Genomic DNA, 18,666 nt, shown 5'->3' with positions numbered 1-18,666 from the left:
CAGAGGTACTTCCTTTTTTAAGTTGAAGTAAGATTATGAGAAGTCTATTCATAAAGTTTATAAAGAGAAATAAACTCAATTGCTCTGTAAATTCTAACTTGTTTGTTAGTTAATCAAACTGACTACCATTAAACCAAATAAGTTTGCCTTTTGGTACGAGAGAGATGAATCCCTGTGCCTTTGATGTTTCACTAGTAGTGAGCTAGTAGTGATGCAATAAAGCTACTGGACCACTGAATTCCTAAATAAATAAATCCTTTTGATAGAAAAGATCAAGTAAATATTGGGAACTGGAAGCAGTCTATGTCTCTCTGGAGAAAAGTCTGTGGTATCGAGATGACCATAGCCCCAGGCTAAATTATTTGATCGTTCAGATCTATATGCATTACAGATCATTCAGATCCTGAAAAGAGGGTTTTTTGTTTTTGTTTTTAAGAACCTCAAAGATCCTCTGTTGAATAATGTTAAGGGCTGATTATTGAGATATTATGAACACATTTCTTTAATGTAAATGTCTGGACAGTTGTGAACTTGGTATTAAATGACCTCATGCAGATAAGTGTGTTTTGGCGTGTTGTTGAACTTGGGTCCTGATTCAGGCTGAATTTGGCTGACTAAAAGCTTCTTGGTATGCCAGCATCGCAGGTTTGTGGGTGTTGTTCTGAGTTTGCCTAACAATGAATATCACAACACACTTCTAAGAGCCAAGTAATAATTTATTAAATAGCCAAAAAAATGAAAATAATAAGATAAGGACAGCTGGATTGAATGAGATGGCTGCAATTATCAAGACATACATTGCCAGCAGCTGTAAATCTTACTGATATTTTTCATGAAAACTGGGAGTGGGGGAGTTAACCAAGTTAATGAATGTTGACTGTGTTATTAGGTAGGTTCTTGTACTCTTGAGGGATTGCACGATATATAAGGTAAAGTAAAAACAGCACTCAAATGAAACTGTAAGCTTTATTGGTGCAAAGGGGTTTGACTCATTAATATTATATATACAGATGTTCCATTTTTTCTACATTATATATTTGTACCAGTAAAAATTCATAGAGGTGTGTTAATGAAACATACCTCCATGTGCATTAAATAGTGGGATGTGACATTATTTTAAGTGATTGTATATTATAAAAAGCTCTGTAGCAGGATTAACGTTGTTAAATTGACATGATATTATAAGACCATGGAAGATGATAAATTATGAACTTTCCATTATGCCTTAATGCATACTGTAAGAATTACAAGGTAATGGCTATTGGTTGTATCAAGTTGGCCCATAGGCCTGAGTCCCATATATTTTAAAAAATAATAATTCTGTGGTCAGCTTCCATCTTCTCAATTTCATATCCTCCTAATTTCAAAATGGTTAAAAATCAAATAGGAATTTAAAAGTAGGCATGCCCTGAAAGATGGCTATATAATAACACCTGAGAATCCAGTTCCAGGATATACTGAAGAAGCATAGGAGCTGCAATGTGGTACATTTCCATCTGCTCAGGATCTAAATGTGCTTGTTTACTGTATCTTGAGCCCCCCAATCATTATGAAACATTTTTAATGTTTTACTTGCTGCACTGAGATGCAAATCAGGAATTGTTCTCTTGCATTGGACTTGGGATCCCTACTCCTTGGCAAAAGACAACTGTACAGTGATGAGCATGTTGGACATAGTTATAGAAAATGCTGGTTCAGATCTGCACTTAGAAGTGCACTCCTAACACACAACAGGCTTGGTGAAGCAGCCCAGCCACTGTCCTGCTGCTCACACTGGCCAAGGTGAAAGGTGGTGGGCATGAAAAATTCCCTTCACCATTTCTGTTTTGGCCCAGCAAAGAAACCCAAATTAGGCCCATTTCTATCACATTACAGCAGCAGGACTTGCTCAGGATCCGGTGAACCCTGTTATGACCTAGACCCACACCCCAAACAAAGCACCCCATTTTGAGTGTTTCCTTTGGCTGCCAAAAGCAAGGAATACCACCGGCAGTAGCTCCTACCCACTTGCTCCTGGTCAGTGGAGCATCCCTACTCATGGCAAAGCTGGTCAGGCAGGGCTGGTTGGAGGAACAAATCTGCTCTGTCCAAACCCATTCTAACACAGTGGATCGGGGGTATGAATTGTTCTGTTAGCTAAGACGACCCTTGGTGGGCAAATCAGCTGAGCTTAGTCTACCTCACAAAAAATAAAGAAAAGTTGCTCTGAGATATTTGAAAGGAGAGCAGAATACAAAAAGTAAGAAAGAAATTATATCTGACTGCAGTTCCATTTTGATTCCTTCTGATTATTAGATTAGACTTGTCTAGTATTCAGATTTACTTCAGCACAGTGATATTTCACTATTTAGTCTGTATTTGCTGTTTTTGTCATTTTTAAGACAGTCGCTCAACCTTACTTGAACATTTTTATTGTATGTGAATAATAGAGTATGCATTGGGGTTCAATAGGTGCAATGCTGTTAAATGTGCATCTTGGAAGATTTAAAAATGAGGGATTTATTTTGTCATTCATAAAGTTGTAATACAGTCTAGAGAAACTATTTGTTAAAAGATAGCATCTACTTAACCTGCTTATTTATTTCTTGTAGTAGAAGGTTAGATCCACAATAAATACACAAGGAAATAAGTAGATAGGGGAATTTATCTTAGAAATAAGATCCCTGCCATGCTTTTGAAATGTGAAATGCATGAAGACCTGTCATAGAGATATACGGACATGATATTTTTTTACGGTGCATTTGGAAGTATTTAGCTATATTTGTCATTTTCTAGTGCCACCAAGCAATGATCAAGTGATATAGTAATTTGAAAGTCTGTTTTCAATTCAGTATGTGTGCACGCACAAGCACATCTGCACACACATACACACATCATTCTTGATCCTTTTATCTTCCTCCGTTCCTTGTGCATGAAAATGGTTTTATTGGGAAATTTAGCAATTGTTTAATGTAAGTATAAATTGTTTTATATATATATATATATATATATATATGAAAAAATATAGTCAGATTGCATTATGCAAATGATGTGAATTGTTTGTTAATGCTTGTAAAGCAAACTGGAGAGCTGTATCAAACCTCTGTAGATATTTTTGTAAAACAGCAACAACAACCTACAAACTAAATACAGGTTTGTTCTTCTGACTATATGAACATAATAGGATGATTTTATGTGCTTTCTCTTAATAGCATCATTGAAGTCCACACAACCTGAGTTGTCTTTTTTTGCAGACAGTCTTTATTCATTTGAACCTGTGAGTTCATAACCTTGATAGCCTGTGCTTTCTAGAGAGTGTTTACCACCTGGGTTCAGGTTTCTGTTCATTGTTGGATCCATATTAGATTAGATTCAGACAAGACATTAAGAAGTAGCATTGATGGTCTGTTACACTACCTATATTAGGGGTGGGGAATACCCCTCTCTATCTGGTCTTCAGAACTCTTCCACAGTTACACCAGCCCTACTCCACTGGCTTGGATGGAGGATAGATAACAATGTCTGTATGTAAAACTGGTCTACTGTAAAAGTTAAAATTTATGTTTGCTGCTCCACCCACTTTAGCCTATGGCCCCACCCAACACTGGGATGTGGCCCCTGGAAAGTTGCCCAGAAGAAATGTGATCCTTAGTATGCCTGTTCCAATGTATACTATGCCCTTAATTATGGTGGCATCTGTATATGGTAGGAGGGAGTAAACCCTCTTAAACAGTGTAGTGTGTTTGTGGTCAAGGGGCGTCTTCCAGACACGTTATCTGATCTTTCTTACATTCAAGCCTTTTGAATTCTAAGCTTATGTCGCTAAGCAGAATAAGAAAAAAAATAAAAGAAAGGTGTTTTTTACAGCATGATGTTCTAGCCTTGCCAACCTTCTAGTTCCATAAATGAACCCCAGAAATAAGTTTTCAGGAGCTGCCATGTTGCAGTAGGTAATACTAAAAGACAGTGGTTGACCCAAGGTCACCCAGTGAGCTTTATGTTAACTGGGGCTTTGAAACCTGGTCTCCCAGGTTCTGTTCCAGAACTATTAATAACTGTACCAAATTGGCGTTCTCTAATACCAATAATAGACTAGTGGGATCTAATAGTAATCTGGGAAGACCAGAGTGAAAAGAAAGGTTTTTAGCATATGCCAGAAACATAATCTTGTAGTGGTCTGACATATTTCGACACGGAGGGATTTACAAAGAGGACAGGTGCCACCGCATTAAAGGCTCTGTTCTATGCAGAAGTAATATTATATTAGGTGATTCAGTTTTCAAGATGTGGCTTCAGAGGAAGATTCTATGAGTTAACAGCCAATCCTTCCTTTTAAGCTTGAATTCAAGTGCCAAATTCAAGCTGCAGCTGTTCTTATCCATAACCTCACTTTTCAGAGAAGTGGGGTCAGTGTCAGCTGGGAATGTAACTATTCCAAACATGGCCTGAGCATGAGAAAACTCCCTCTCTGTAGATGGAATATTCAGCACTGTTGATGTTTTGGGGAAGAGTTGTTTGTTTTTTAAATCCACCTCTTTGCTATTGCAAACTGTAATCATTTAAGCTGGGATGAGGATGAGGGGATGAGGAACCTCAGGCCGGGAGACCAAATGTGACCATGCAGGCCTCCATCCGGCCCTTTGAATCCTCACAAGGGCCACATTCACACTGCATTTAAAGACTATGATATCTTTCCCTGAAGAATTCTGAAAGCTGTAGCCTTTGAAGAGTGCTGAGGACACCTCTGCTCCCCTCACAGAACTAACATTGTCAGAGTGGTTTTAACAGTCAAACTCTTCACAGGGAACTCTGGAAATTGTAGCTCTCTGAGAGGAATAGGAGCCTCCTAACAAGTCTCAGCACCCTTCACAAACTGTAGCCCCCAGAATTTGTTGGAGGGAACCGCAACTGTTTAAATGTTCTTCTCCAGGGAAGTTCTCCTGGCGCCTTCATTATACACCTTTAGGTGCCAAGCAAAAACATTCCTTTTTAACCAGGCCTTTGGTTGATCTTATTGACATCCAACACCCTTTTAGAATGGGGGGGGGGGTATTGTTTTTTGTTTGATTTTCTATGTTGTGGTTTTGTTTGGGAACTGCCCTGAGACCTCCGGGTATAGGGCGGTATATAAGTTGAAATAATAATAATAATAGAAGAGGAAGAAGTGGTAGGTTCTTTAAATGAGCCACAATAGAGTTACTTAGAGCCACAATGTTCAGCGTTTCCTGTGAAGAGAGATTGATTCTTATACCACTCTCTGGGAGTACGGCCTCCTAACAACTCTCAGCTCTCAGCATCCTTAGGGAAATGATGCCATAGTCTTTAAATGTCTGGTGTGAATGTGGCTTAGCTGCCTCCCCATCCCAGGCCACACACTCCACTGACCAGCTCTGAAGCCTTATTTAAAGGTCCGGTTGTCCAGCTCCATGACCTCCTTCCATGCTTTTGCCTTTCCGGAATGTGCCCTTGAATCGTGATAATGCCTCTTGCTTACCTAAATGGAGGCTACAGCGATGTGCACATGGGATTGGTAGAATAGAAACATATTGTTGTTGTTTTTTCCATTTAGCACAGCTAAAATGCAGCCTAATGTCATATTCATTGACCTGTCCCTTTTTTCCTTCTAGGAGGGAGTGAGGTTGAAAAAGCCCCCTCCCTCTTGATTTAAGCTATATAACGTTTCTGTTTTTAGCAAGCTTTTCATATTTAACCGTGGAAATGCTGAAAAAAAATAAAAAGTACTTCAAGTTAACCTGTGCAAAAAAAAATTCAATGAATGATAAATCTTTTGAAGATAGGGGTTTTTTTGTTCCCTCCACCCCCTGTCTTCTTAACACATGTGGTTTTTTTTTAGTTTTTTAGTTTTGTTGTTGTTGTTTACAATGGTAACAGTGTTATTACAAGTAGTATTTCACCTCCACACTGCAGTAGCAACAGCATGGCACAGAGCGGTGTGATTGTCTGAGTAGTTTAGTATGGATAGCTTTTCATTTAGCCTTTGCTCTGACAGCCCATGCCCTGGATAAGTGGTGTAGGCCTGTACAGGTGAAATCTATTCTCACATTTGCCTCAGGGGTGACTGGACTGTAACAGAATTTTTCAAACCCGTTGGGCCCAACCGCAAAGCAGAGAATAAATGGCTGAAGTGCCAGGTCTCGACAGAAAAATCAATGCCTGGTTATACAGACATGACAGACCAGGTCTGCAATTCTCTTCATGAAAGTCTCTGCGTTTACCACACTTTGAGTTAAAAAACATGCTTCTTTTGTCAGTTTTGGGGTTTGCGTGTGTGTGTATAAAGTTAACACCTGGTTTTCTTTTTCTCCCCCCCCCTTTTTTTTACACAGGAAATTTACATGTCCCTTATGTGACAGAAGTTTTACAGAGAAGTGGGCATTGAACAATCATATGAAACTCCACACAGGAGAAAAGCCATACAAGTGCTCATGGCCTACATGCCATTATTCCTTCCTCACAGTATCGGCCATGAAAGACCACTATAGGACTCACACAGGTTTGGCTCATGCTTTTCTTAACCTGATGCGGGCACAAGGAAATGAAGGGGTGATGGTAGAGGGCTTGTTGCATTAGATTTTGTGCCTAGCAAGTAAAATGGCTGCATTTAAGAAAGGCTGTAACTCTAAAACAAATCCTTCTGTTTGCAACATCAGTTTTCTGTTCTGTGGTGATAGATGTTAGCATCACCTGTGATGCTAACATTTAAATTGTTTTGGTACATTTATTATAAGCCACATAGAACAATTGTGAGCTTGCGCACAAAATGTAGTTAAGCAAACGAAAAGTCCATGGTCGTGTGTGGCTTCAGAGATCCACCTGTTGCTTTTTATCGTATGAGAACTTCTAAATTTATCCTTTAATGTGAAAATGATCTAGGTGAACAATAGCAACAACCCACAGTTTATTGCTGCTCCAGGAAGGGTTTTGTGCTCATTTTTAACATTCTTCAAATTTGCTTTCATGTTCTTTCCTTAATGAAGGAATCTTCCTGCATATGTTTTTAATGCGATCACAATATCATAACTGATAATGTGGTTGGAATTAATCAATATTTCAAATTTACTGAAGGCAATATGAAAAAAATGAAACAGATTCAAGCTTCTGGAAGTGAAAAGTAAAGTTTCACATCACCCGACTATGTTGCCTCAAAAAATCATGTTTCCTACTGATTTTTCTCAGTGGAATCATACTTTGGCATAGATGTGTGTCAGATCTTAGAAAGAGGGCACCATATAAACAAGTGTAGTTTTTGGAGCTATAGTAATGGCAGAAATTGCTGGAAAGCATATCCCCGTACTATTGGTTCTTATAATTCATTTATTCATAGGATAACTTTTGGCCTTTGGCGGAAAGGCAGGATAAATATATTATTTGACTGACTGATTAAATAAATGAGCAAGAAAGCAAGTTGAGGAAAATTTACAGGAAGGAGGAAATGGCTACAAATATCCATGAGAACCAAGCCTAACTCAAGTATTGATATTTGATACCAAGCAGTTTCCAGCAGTACTGAGGAACAGCAATAATTTTGAAGGTGCATTGGCCACAGTTTAAATTCACACTGCATAAAATACCAGTTTTATTTAACACACAGTGAAAAGCTTTCTACAGCTGGAGGGAAACAGTGTTAATACCTGTACTTTTTGAGTTAAAAGTTGATGCAAGTTAAGCTTATTAGAACAAAGATTGCTGTGAAGGACTAGAAAGCTTTTAATAATCAGCTGTTAACTACAAATAACATTATTATAGAAACTCTTCACATGCAGCCTGGTTCTTTAAGAATAATATTAAACTGTAGCATAGATTGTAACATCATGGGATGTGAATTAAAACTGCCGAAAAGTGAGATTACTTTTTAGCTCCTTAGTAAAACAGTATATGTAAGTCTTGGTTAAAAATGTAAGAGATGTTCTTGTAAAAATGTAAAAAAAAACAAAAAAAACAATCTGGAAATCAAAATTCTGTAGGCATTTCTTAGAAAGATGAAACAGTGTTCCATTAAATTAAAAAAAATATATTCCTGAAAAGATCCTCCCCCCAGTTTTGCGAAAATGAAATGAGTTGTTGCTAGAAATTATAGGTTAAAAGTTCTTCCAAGGCAGTTTGTAGGAAACCCAGGCCTCCTTAGCTTCTTTGACAAGGGTGTTGACGATTTAAGGTCTCCAGCCTGCCCTGAGAGATCACTTATATCGAACAGCAGATGAAAAGCCAGTGCAGATGTAATTTATCGTCGGCGTTTCCTTCTAAAGAATAATTGTGGAGACTTGGTTAGATCAATAATATGGATTTTTGTTGTTAGGTCTTGTAGTCTGCACCATAATGAGAGATAGGGGACAGTGGCTGTTTTCTAATAGAAAATAAAGGATTGGTTTCCGTGTCTTTCTACATTTGAATGCAAAATGGCACACTTGAAACTAATTCAAGTTGTTAAGAAAAGACCCATTTTCTATTACATTCCTGTTATCATATAAACATGGCATGTTAGATCAGCCCTCTGTACCTGAAGTGATATATTGCCCCTTAGATCCTTCTCAAAGTTTAAAGGTTGTAACTTCTGGATGAAGAATGAATTGTAAAATTGTTTAATGTAAGACTGAAATACCGAAATCATGTTCACAGTTGCATGTCTTCCAGCATACCTAACTATGTGCGGGATTGCACCTAATAATTGTTCAGCCAATCTACATGTCTGCACTCAAACAAAACAAAAACCTAATTAAATACATGGAAAACTGAAGTGTGAAGGCTATAGGATGTGATAAACTCACTGCAACATTAAAATATGTCCCATCCCCAAAGTTACTTCTGTTCTTGTATGCCTAGAAGACAGTCCTAAATAAAGGCAATATGTTTTACCAGATTTATGTAGTTTTAAAAAGTCATTCTCCATTATTCAATAAAGATAATTCCCACTGACTACTGTGGGAATACAGGATTTGGTGATATATAAAGAATTCAGTGGGTACTATAATAAGTCCAATTTTACATAGTAAGCATGTAGTGTTTTTGCATAGTTGGTACCAAGTAGTTCATATGTACTTGACAGCATGATATAAAGTGCTGTTTGTGTCCTTCATAAGCATAAAAACCTGCAGGCTTTAATGACATTCAGGTCTCCCCTGAAAGGTAAAATGCCATACAGTACATGATAGCTGATAGCATCTCCCTGAATGTGATATGGCACAAGAGTGTTTGGATTAAGGCCAGTGTGTATTGACAAGGAAAATTGCCCTAAATACCTGGTTGCTATGGGTTGCTTCTAGATTTATGGCAAGAATACTTATTTTTCTATTGCTAATGACTGTGTTGATGTTGCTCCATAACACACCAGTTTTACTGAGCCGTACAAAATCACTTATAAGGTGTCCTTTTGTCAGACAAATCATATAATGTGGGGGTATATGTTACCAAATATTCATTTAAACTGTTTGGAACCTTTCCATTGCCAGATAGTTTCACATAGATGTATAGCTTGCCTCTTCAAGTTCACTGCATTGTCAATCTTTTGTTTGTTTTTTAGCATAACAGCAGTTTAGGCTAGTTAGATGGGGCTGGGGAACTTTAGAATCTACAGATGTTACTGGACTAAAGCACTCATTATTCCTAACCATTGGCCATGCTGACTCAGGCTGGTGGGAACTGGAATCTAATAACATATGGAAGGTCAAAGTTTCTGCAGCCCTGATCTATGTGATATGTGTCAGTTTTGCCCAACTGATGGTACACCTGCATCAGCACAACCAGATTCCTTCATCTGTCCCAGCTGCAACAAAGCATGCCTCCTCCTTATTAGTGTCTACAGCCACAGCAGGCGCTGTAACTCTCCAACACTTTAACTTCACCCCCAAATACACATTCTTCCAGTGTCTCCCAAGGCAGGCTGTTGCCAGCAATTCAATGATTAGAGCTAGGTAAAGTGAGAGGGTAGCGTTTGCCAGGCCTGGGGACAGGAAGGTTAATGTAGTGGTGGCAGCATAATACTATTTCTTAGCTGCCAGGGTGTCTAAGTCTAATCCTGGCTGCGTTATTCCATACCTCTTCAAGGTTTACTAATGAAGATTGCTGGTAGGGAGTCAGAAAATTAAAGCTGTTGCACAGAAGGCAGACACTCATAAGGAACAGGAAGACAAATGTAAAAGTAATAGTGACGGGAAAACAGGCCTCTAAACTTATATGGAGTTACATATATTGTAATTCCACTTCCTTGTGAGCTGGAAGTATAAAAGGGATGTTGCCATTTATTTGAAATAGTTTCCCAGATTTTTTAATTCCCTTCCATTGGTACCAGGGTGGGAGGGTACAGTTTTTTCTCCAAATGAGCCAAATGACTCATTTGTGTGTTAAAGCTGTGTTATGATTTCTCTGGCTCTCTCCAAGGTTAGTATTATTATTCTGTAATACCCTTCTTGGTTGGTCTTGTGGGATGAATCTGCTTCACATGCCTGGGCTTTACTGACTAAAAATGCTATTGTGAAATGATATACTGCATTTATAAACTGCAGAAGGCAAATTTTTATCTGGAATAAAAATACTTTATAAGTGTACATTTATACACTTTTAACAATTACCAACCCTGCCAAATCTATATTTTAATGGGTTCAGAGGCTTAGAATAAAGACATGTCGTTAAATATGAACAATGCAAGTACTACTTCAATTTCTGAAGTAATTCCCAGACTTGTTTTTCTTCATTATGAAAGTTTTAGAAACATAAACAGCATTGAGCTCCTATTGGTACAGAATAGCAGAGCTTTTTAAATTGTTGCCTATTTTCTTTTCTGGAAAATAATTTAATTTCCATAATTTACTGGGAGATTCTTGAGGAGCACTGTGATCAAGTCAGTTAAAATTTGCTCAACATCTTTATTTTGTGGGTAAATTCAATATATTTTTATTTAAGCAGAACTATATATATACTGTATATTAACTTTTCTAGGCAGTCTTTCCTCAGCACAGAAAGGCCAGATGTATGGGAATTGTAAAAAATCAGGATATGCATAAAAACTGTTCAAGTGCATAAAGCAGCCCCATCTGGAAGACATCTAACAGAAATGAAGTTGTACAAAACCATTCCATTGATAATAAAGCTAATTTTTATGGGTCTGACAAGTATGTAATTATGTTCAGTGGTGCTTTTCAGATTTTATCACAGTCAATAAACCGCAGTGGTAATTTCATTCCCATTTGACATATTTACATGGAAACATTTGATTGGAGGAATTAGTAACCCTGAAAGCCTTGATAGATATGTTTTAATGATCTGTGACCTCCGCAGTCCCTCATCTGTTTATTGTTGCAACAGGCGAGAAGTCTTTCCTATGTGACCTTTGTGGCTTTGCTGGCGGGACACGTCATGCCCTCACCAAGCATCGGAGGCAGCACACAGGTCAGTTAAGCTGTCTTCTACCCTTTTGTATTTTCTCTGCGGCAAAGGACTGTCATCCTGGCTGGGGAATAAAGGGAATCTTATAGCACATAGCAGTCCAGAGAGTATAACTGTTTGCTGATTGCTTGCTTGCTTGTTTGTTTGCCTTTACAAATTGGTATGCCTAAGGTCTATGTCAAATGCTTTTATTTATGAACCTAATGCTTTTTTTTAAAAAAAGGATAATTTTGAATAGCAGGTGTCTCTTTGAAAATTAAGTACACAAGGTTTATTTTAGAGGCCCAGCTAGACTGCAGACTGCATGAAGGTTGTATAAGAATATGCTTAAGAATTCCTATGTGAAAATTAAAGGAGCAAGATTTTGTCCACCCCCCCCCACCAGCAACTGAAATATGGCCAATTTTTTTGGTAACATTGTCATTTTCTGTTTACTGTTGATGCGTGGCACTTTGGATATAGGTTTCCACTCCCCAAACACTTCATGCTCCAAACTAATTATTAATGTTGGTAAAATTAACTGTGAAGGTTTGTCCATGTCTTCTCAGAAGTAAGCTCCACTGAGTTCAATTAGACTTACTCCCAGGTTTACATAGGATTCTAGCCTATGTTAGATTTTTGAAAATGAAAGTGGGAATATATTCAGATTAAATGGTTCATTCTCAGTAGTACAATTTGTATGATTATGTTTATTATGTTTTCCTCAAAAAGACTGTAGTTGTTCATAGATGTTAAATGCAGCTGTTTTTCTTTAATAGTATGACCCATTCTCGATTCAGGATGCTGGCTGTTATTAACCAACATTTTTAATGCATTTTAATTAATGCCCACTTATATCCTTTCTCTGGAACTATATGCAGCTAGGATCTGAGATTAGTCAACCAACATATTTGGAGAGTTGAAGATTATCCTGAGGAATTGAATGTTATGAAGCATATGCCGCAAACACATATGGTCAAAGCCTTTTGTGGTCTTGCAGACATGCAGTCTCGGAAACTGCAGTTGCAATTTACAGAGGGAAATTCTGCGTAGAAATTAAATAAGGACAGTGCTATATGCATTAAACTAGATGTATTAAACTCACATGTTAGTTTTAAATCTGTTATGATAATCACCTTACAATATGATCTCACAATGTATTGAAGAATTGTGGGTATCTGTTTGTTGACACCGAAGATCCCAGTGTCCTGTTAAGTGCAATGCTCAGTTCCACTTGTACACATCAGATTTACTTTGCAGAATGCGTATATGGAGCTTAGTGACTCCTGAGCAAAAGGCTAATCCTGACAAAGCAGAAAGGGTACTATTCATGTTTAATCTTCTAGAGCCCTACATACCAACCACTCTCATGCTGCCCTGGTTGAAGGGCTACTGTAGCTCTTACAAGTTGTACCAACAACTTATTAAGAGTCCGTCGCAGTATTCTGTTACATTATATAATGTAGCGTCAGTGTAAGCAGAGACAGAGGGTTGTGTTTGAATGTGTGAAAGGCGAGTGAGATTCGGATATTTGTCCAGACACATAGCTTATTATGCTATGTGTAAGTAAGTCACCCTCTTTCATGGGTTTGCTTTAAGCATCCAAAAGATAAGAACTGTGACATGCTTTCCGTTCTGACAAATGGTATAAAAACCACCATCATCATAAATGATCACCTGCTGAAGAAATACTTGAAGCAGACACAGAGGTGTTCAGTAGGGCAATTGAACATTTGGAATGAGAGGAATTCTAAAAGTTGTTCCAGGTAGAGGTATGTTGCTACGAAGTATTTTAAGTGCCATGCCAATTGTGAGGATCCTTTTAAATTTTATTAAGGTACACGTTTATTTGAAACAGAGGGGGGCAACAGCCTGTGGTGGCCAAAGCAGCCTGGTTTAAATATAATTTAGAATATTGGGGATGGGGTCTTCTCACCAAGTTATCTAACCAAGTTCCAGCTTATTCTTTATCCCACGAGGATGTTGGAAATGGCAAAGGGGGGAATATAGTAAGTTATTTCCCTCAGTCTCCCTGGAGTTCTGGCTATTATAGTAGTGGTCTCACTCTTCTGTTCTTTTTTTCCTCAGGTACATGTTGGGGTTAAAAGCTTGTTCTTATTACAGTTTCTTACACTAAAATCAAATTTTGTGCAGGAAGAACAATGCATGCTTTATGTGGGGCCTGCAACACAATGTTGTAGTATGTTCCTACCTCCTAAGAGAAGTGTTCCTGGGCCCCTGGCAGCCTGGAACAGGAATTTTGTAGTTCAGTTCTGGCCTCTTGAAGATTGGGGCAGAGAAGTGAATAGGGAAGGGGGAAAGGGCATGTTTTGCCTTCCCTTTTTCCCAATCACCTAGTGGCCTGCTGGTATTTTTTTAGCTATATAGTGGAAAGGGGGAACCACACAGTTCTGTGGTTGTGGGGAGGAAGTATCTTTTTTTATTTTCTTCCTCATGAAACACCCCATATAACATAGAGGGAGGGGGCTTTTAACCTCATGATTAACCCTGCCTCCTTGCAGCCCAATCTTGTCTGCATCTAAAATACTGATTAAAATACAGTTTATAATCTTAACCCCACCACCCAATTTTTCTTACACACAAATACTCCATGACTCAGCTGTTTTTTCTATATGGAATGCATGTTTCTGCATAGTTCTGTATATGATAGGGAACTGGAATGTAGGAATTGGAGCACCGTGGCTAATTTGCATAGCTTGTCAATACATAATCAGCATAATTTGAATAAAAGTTGCATGAACTTTGGTTGTGATACTGTTTGTGCAATCTCCATTGCTAAATTAGAAGTGGCAGCTCTTAGGAGGTTTTCAAGATGATCATTGGCTGACCGAGATAACTGCTTCTGCTTGGGTCTCAGCTATGAAATGTTTAAAAATGTATGTACTGGCAGAGAAAGGTCAGTTTCTTGGCAGGCTGTGAAATGTGATAAAGTTTTTCAGTTAGCTGGGGTGACAAAAAGCCCTTGTATTATTAACCTCAGTTGTTCAAATTATGGGTAAGCCCTTTCAAACCATGAGATATAGAAATCATGAAATTTGAAAGCATAATAAATGAAGTGTGCTTTACATTTACCTTCTTGTTTCTGAGGCTCCAATCATGTAGCCCCAAGACCTTTTCAATGATTTTCAACAACTGCAAGGAGGTTTCATTGTTAAAAAAAAATCATATCCCCAGTTTTCCTTTATTTTAGACAGCATGACGGAAACTTCTAAAATCAGAAGCCTGTGGCCTCCAGATGTTACTGGACTTCAATTCCCATCAGCCTCAGCCAGCATAGCCAAAAGTTAGGGTTTATGGGAGTTGTAGTTCAGCTACATTTGAAGGGCTAAAGGTTGGTCACCACTAATTTAAATGTTTGTAATACCTGAAACAGGAGAAAGAGTGCCCTAAGATTCCAGAAGTTCTAATTTCCTTCACCACCTAAGGAATTTTTCATACAAGATTAATTTCCTGCACAAATAATGGCTTCCATATAGAAATATAGTAAACTGCATGTACCCTACATAAACCAGTCATATATAATGAATGTATGTACACTCTGTAAAAACCTGCTGCCAACTGGGTGAACATTCCACTAGTTGGTGCACTGGGCAAACTGGACAAGAATTAATTGCATCAGTTCATTGATTGTTGCCTCAATGCAGCACGATGAAGTTGCATGACCTTTTTAATCCAGTAACCTAATGTAAATTTATTCTTCTCATGGTATTAAAGAACAGATTATTCAGAATGACAGTGATAAACATTGGAAAATACCTTATTGGGTTTAAGTTTGGATGGCCAGTTCTCGTAACAAAATTACTCATGTAATGTCTCCTATTGCTCTCATTTACTACTACTGCTACTAGTACTACTGCTATTAATTGTCGATGCCATTTAGATAACATTTTACATAAACAGTTGTAAGAAGGTTCAATATTGTTCCCATTTTACAGTTGACCCCAAACTGAGAACTATTGACTAACCAACAGCCACACAATGAGTCCATAGGAAAGATAGACCTGAACTCATTTCTCTCTGATCCATGCCCTACTCTCTTGTTCTGGCTCATTTACCTACGATATATGGTTTGTGAAAATACTGTCGCTTTTACTTAAGTGTGTAAATCTTCCATCGCTCTCCATTAAAATAGCTGGTTTTAGACAGCAAGTTCTAATTAATGTTTCAGGTTGGCACTTGCCTGCTTATGCCACCCTAGTGGAGTTCCCCCTGCTCTGAATGCAGGCATTTACAGGTTATAGATCATGAAGCCTGCATCGAGCAGGTCTAAGTTTATGTTTTATGTCAGGACTGGAGGCTCGTTATTACTTTGCTATTAACTTTATACTATATAGGACAGTATCTCAGAGACAGAGGGATCTATCTTTTTGGCATTTATCCGCCTCTGTGGCACAAACAATCAGAGATGATTCTTTCCCAGAAAAATTACCTATGTCTACTATTTTCTTCACAGGGAGCTGCACAATACACCTTCCACTTGGTTCAATGTACTTCGGCTGATGCCATGAGATTTTTGTCTGGGCTAACTGCTTTATAACAGTGCCAAGCCTTGCTCATCCCTTTCTTTTTTCCCTTTCCTCTCTCTCTCTCTTTCTTGCATCCTGTTTTCCTCTTCCGTATCCTCCTTTTGACATGGCTTTCCTTGCACACAGAGTGCCCAAGCAAATTATAGGCAGGTTTGAAGGGGATAGGTATCAAAGTGGTCTAAATGGCTTAAATAATTCCCTGCTGCAATACAAACTGTCTAGGGGGTTGACACAAAACATCTCCTGATCCAAGATTTACTTTTATCACCTGTCACAGACCCTTGATTCAAGGGCAAGAGAGCCAATCCTCACATGCAGTTTAGGAATCTTGGCCAGCTTAATAAGCCTCCCCACTCTCTTCAGCTTCCAGGCATCCAGTGAATTGATATCCACCAGAGTGCTTTTCTTGTCTGACAGATGCTTGACAATGGGGGGAGGATTGACTTCAGGTCTTGAGGACTCTTTACTACATATCCCTCTGACTATTTTGCTTTTTATTCTTTCCTTCCACACTGTGAGCCAGACGTAACTATTTAGAAGAGTGAGCTTGAATGTCAAAAGATTTGAGATTCCTCCCCCCTTCCTGTTTGATCTCCAGAAGTGCTGTTTTTCCTCTGCCGAGCTACATAGAACTGTTTTCCCACACACTCCAATTTGCTCATGGATTCCCCCCCAACCCAAAAAAGCTATTGAGCCTCCAATCTAAAAGGCCATTGTGATGAAAGAAGGAATTGCATGCCTCACTAGAGTCGTCATTGAGTGGGTCCAGGTTCTAGTTAGGGATTTATTCAGGCTGTTGGAAATTCTACAAGCAGTAACTTGAGTTGTGGAAAGTGCATCTGTGTAAGATGCATCTCTAGGAGTTGAGCCACTGAAATGCTGCACATCAGGCCTGGAAGTTCCAATTGACAAACCTGTTGCAGCTGCTGTTGGATATTTTACTCTGAGAGATTAACTTCTGCTGGGGCATCCATACACAGAACAGATCTTTCATATTTGCACTAATGAAAGCTGTTTCGCTTGCACATTTTGGACATGAATTTTATGTGTCAGTAATTTTTTATCACTTGTGTTTTTGATTGTTTCAGAGGAAAGCATTATCCACAATTCTTGATTCATATATGTCAGTACAGAAAGTCGTATAGATAGATCCCATGGAATCATCTTTTTTTTTTATAAATAATGATTTAAATTCTGCTAGTTTGAAGTGAACATGGTTAACAAGTAATGCCTACTGATTTTTGGCCAGCTCCCTGGACTCAGTTCCATATTATTAGAAAATAAATCCACATTTTGTATTTCATTCACATTATTTTGTTCTGCCATTCATTGCACACAATGCATGTTTAGTTGTTTTAAAAGCAGAACACAAATCAAGGAGAGGTTATGAGAACACTTCTGGAATATTACGATGTAGCTAACCAGTACATTGTCACATATCCACGACCCATTGAATAAAACATTAAATAATCTTATCATTTGAAGTTTTTCATGTTCCTTCGTAATATAAAGAAAGCATCAGGGGTTTGTTGAACAGTCAGTATGGCTCATTATTCCAAATGCCTTTCCATGACCAGTGTAAATGTTTCCCTATTCCCCTGTATTTGGGCTATAGTGTAATGCATCCTTTTTCCCAGCCCATCCTGTCTATAGCATTTTACAGCTCTCTCACTACTGACCTTAACAATGGTGAAGAGTTTAATTGGCACCAACGTTAGCCAACTTTAACCCTAACGACAGGCAGTGAAGGGATAGTTAAGGGCTCAGGACTAGGGGTTGAATTCAGACTGTTTGTTGCGCTTGGTACCCACTGAATCCAATAGGATAAGTTAGTAATGAACTAATTCTCATTGATATCTATGAGAACTAAATGCAACTAGCAGTCCAGATCCATCCTTATGTACTATAGTTCACTGTTAGCTAGGTTTGTTTCTTATGTGTTTATGTATTTCCATAGGCTTGCCCCCGCCATTCACAACATCACAAACACCCTTGCAGTCTTTGGGAAATGTTGTATTTTGTTCTCACTCTTTTGTTTCATTCTTTCCTTTCCAACTTGGGTTGCAGTGTAGAGTAAATATCAAAGCTATGGAGTTATGCCTTTGTACTTAGGAGGAAAAAAATGTGTGTGTGTGAAAGAGGAGGGTGATCAACCTATGTGACTAACAGAGGTGGAAAATCTTATGAGAGTATATATGACCTTCGTGGAAGTGTGCAGCACCTGATGAATATGAAAAGACAGGCTTCATCTATGTGGCAGTCCTGAGGCAGCTACAATGAGTCTACAGGAGTGGAGTGCCTAAGCAGTTTCTTGCCTTTGTTCAAATAGTCTCATGAATTTTTGAAGACAGTGGCTTATATGACCCACACAGATCCTGTTTGTATGATCAGTTCCATTTGCTCATTTCAGTTTTGCACATCTAGGCATTTATAGGTCAACGTAATAAAGAGAGAAAATTTAATAATATATGTGTTTTTATCCAGATGAGTGGCTCACTTTGCGTTTCTATTTCTCATGTGAACTGCACTTTGACTTTTAATGTGCAGTTACATTACTCGGCACTGAATTTAATGTATAATGTAGCCTCTTTCCTTCACCTTCCCCCAACCCAGCGCCAATAAGAAAAATACTCTGTATAAAGTATAACTAACCCAGTATGCCTTGTGCCTTTTCATTAAATGCTTATTAAGAGAGAATGTGATGTTTGAAGAGGATTGCTATTAACTTCCAAGAAAGCTAGTACTAGTAGGAATGTTCAGG

General features: G+C 38.3%; 1 protein-coding gene across 2 annotated transcripts in view; it reads left to right on the top strand.

Moving 5' to 3' along the window:
• ZNF407 (zinc finger protein 407) overlaps nt 1–18,666 on the top strand; it is a 328,959-nt gene that overhangs the window by 185,553 nt on the left and 124,740 nt on the right. For both annotated transcript variants that reach the window (XM_083623582.1, XM_083623581.1), the window contains exons 5-6: nt 6,327–6,493; nt 11,299–11,382. In XM_083623582.1, the coding sequence (XP_083479708.1) occupies nt 6,327–6,493; nt 11,299–11,382 (251 nt within the window). The remainder of the gene's footprint in view (nt 1–6,326; nt 6,494–11,298; nt 11,383–18,666) is intronic.

Source organism: Podarcis filfolensis (genome assembly GCF_964270895.1).
Source record: "Podarcis filfolensis genome assembly, chromosome: 7".
NCBI lineage: Eukaryota > Metazoa > Chordata > Lepidosauria > Squamata > Lacertidae > Podarcis > Podarcis filfolensis.
The sequence above is the reverse complement of the archived record's forward strand: the minus strand, read 5'-3'. Positions and strand labels throughout refer to the sequence as shown.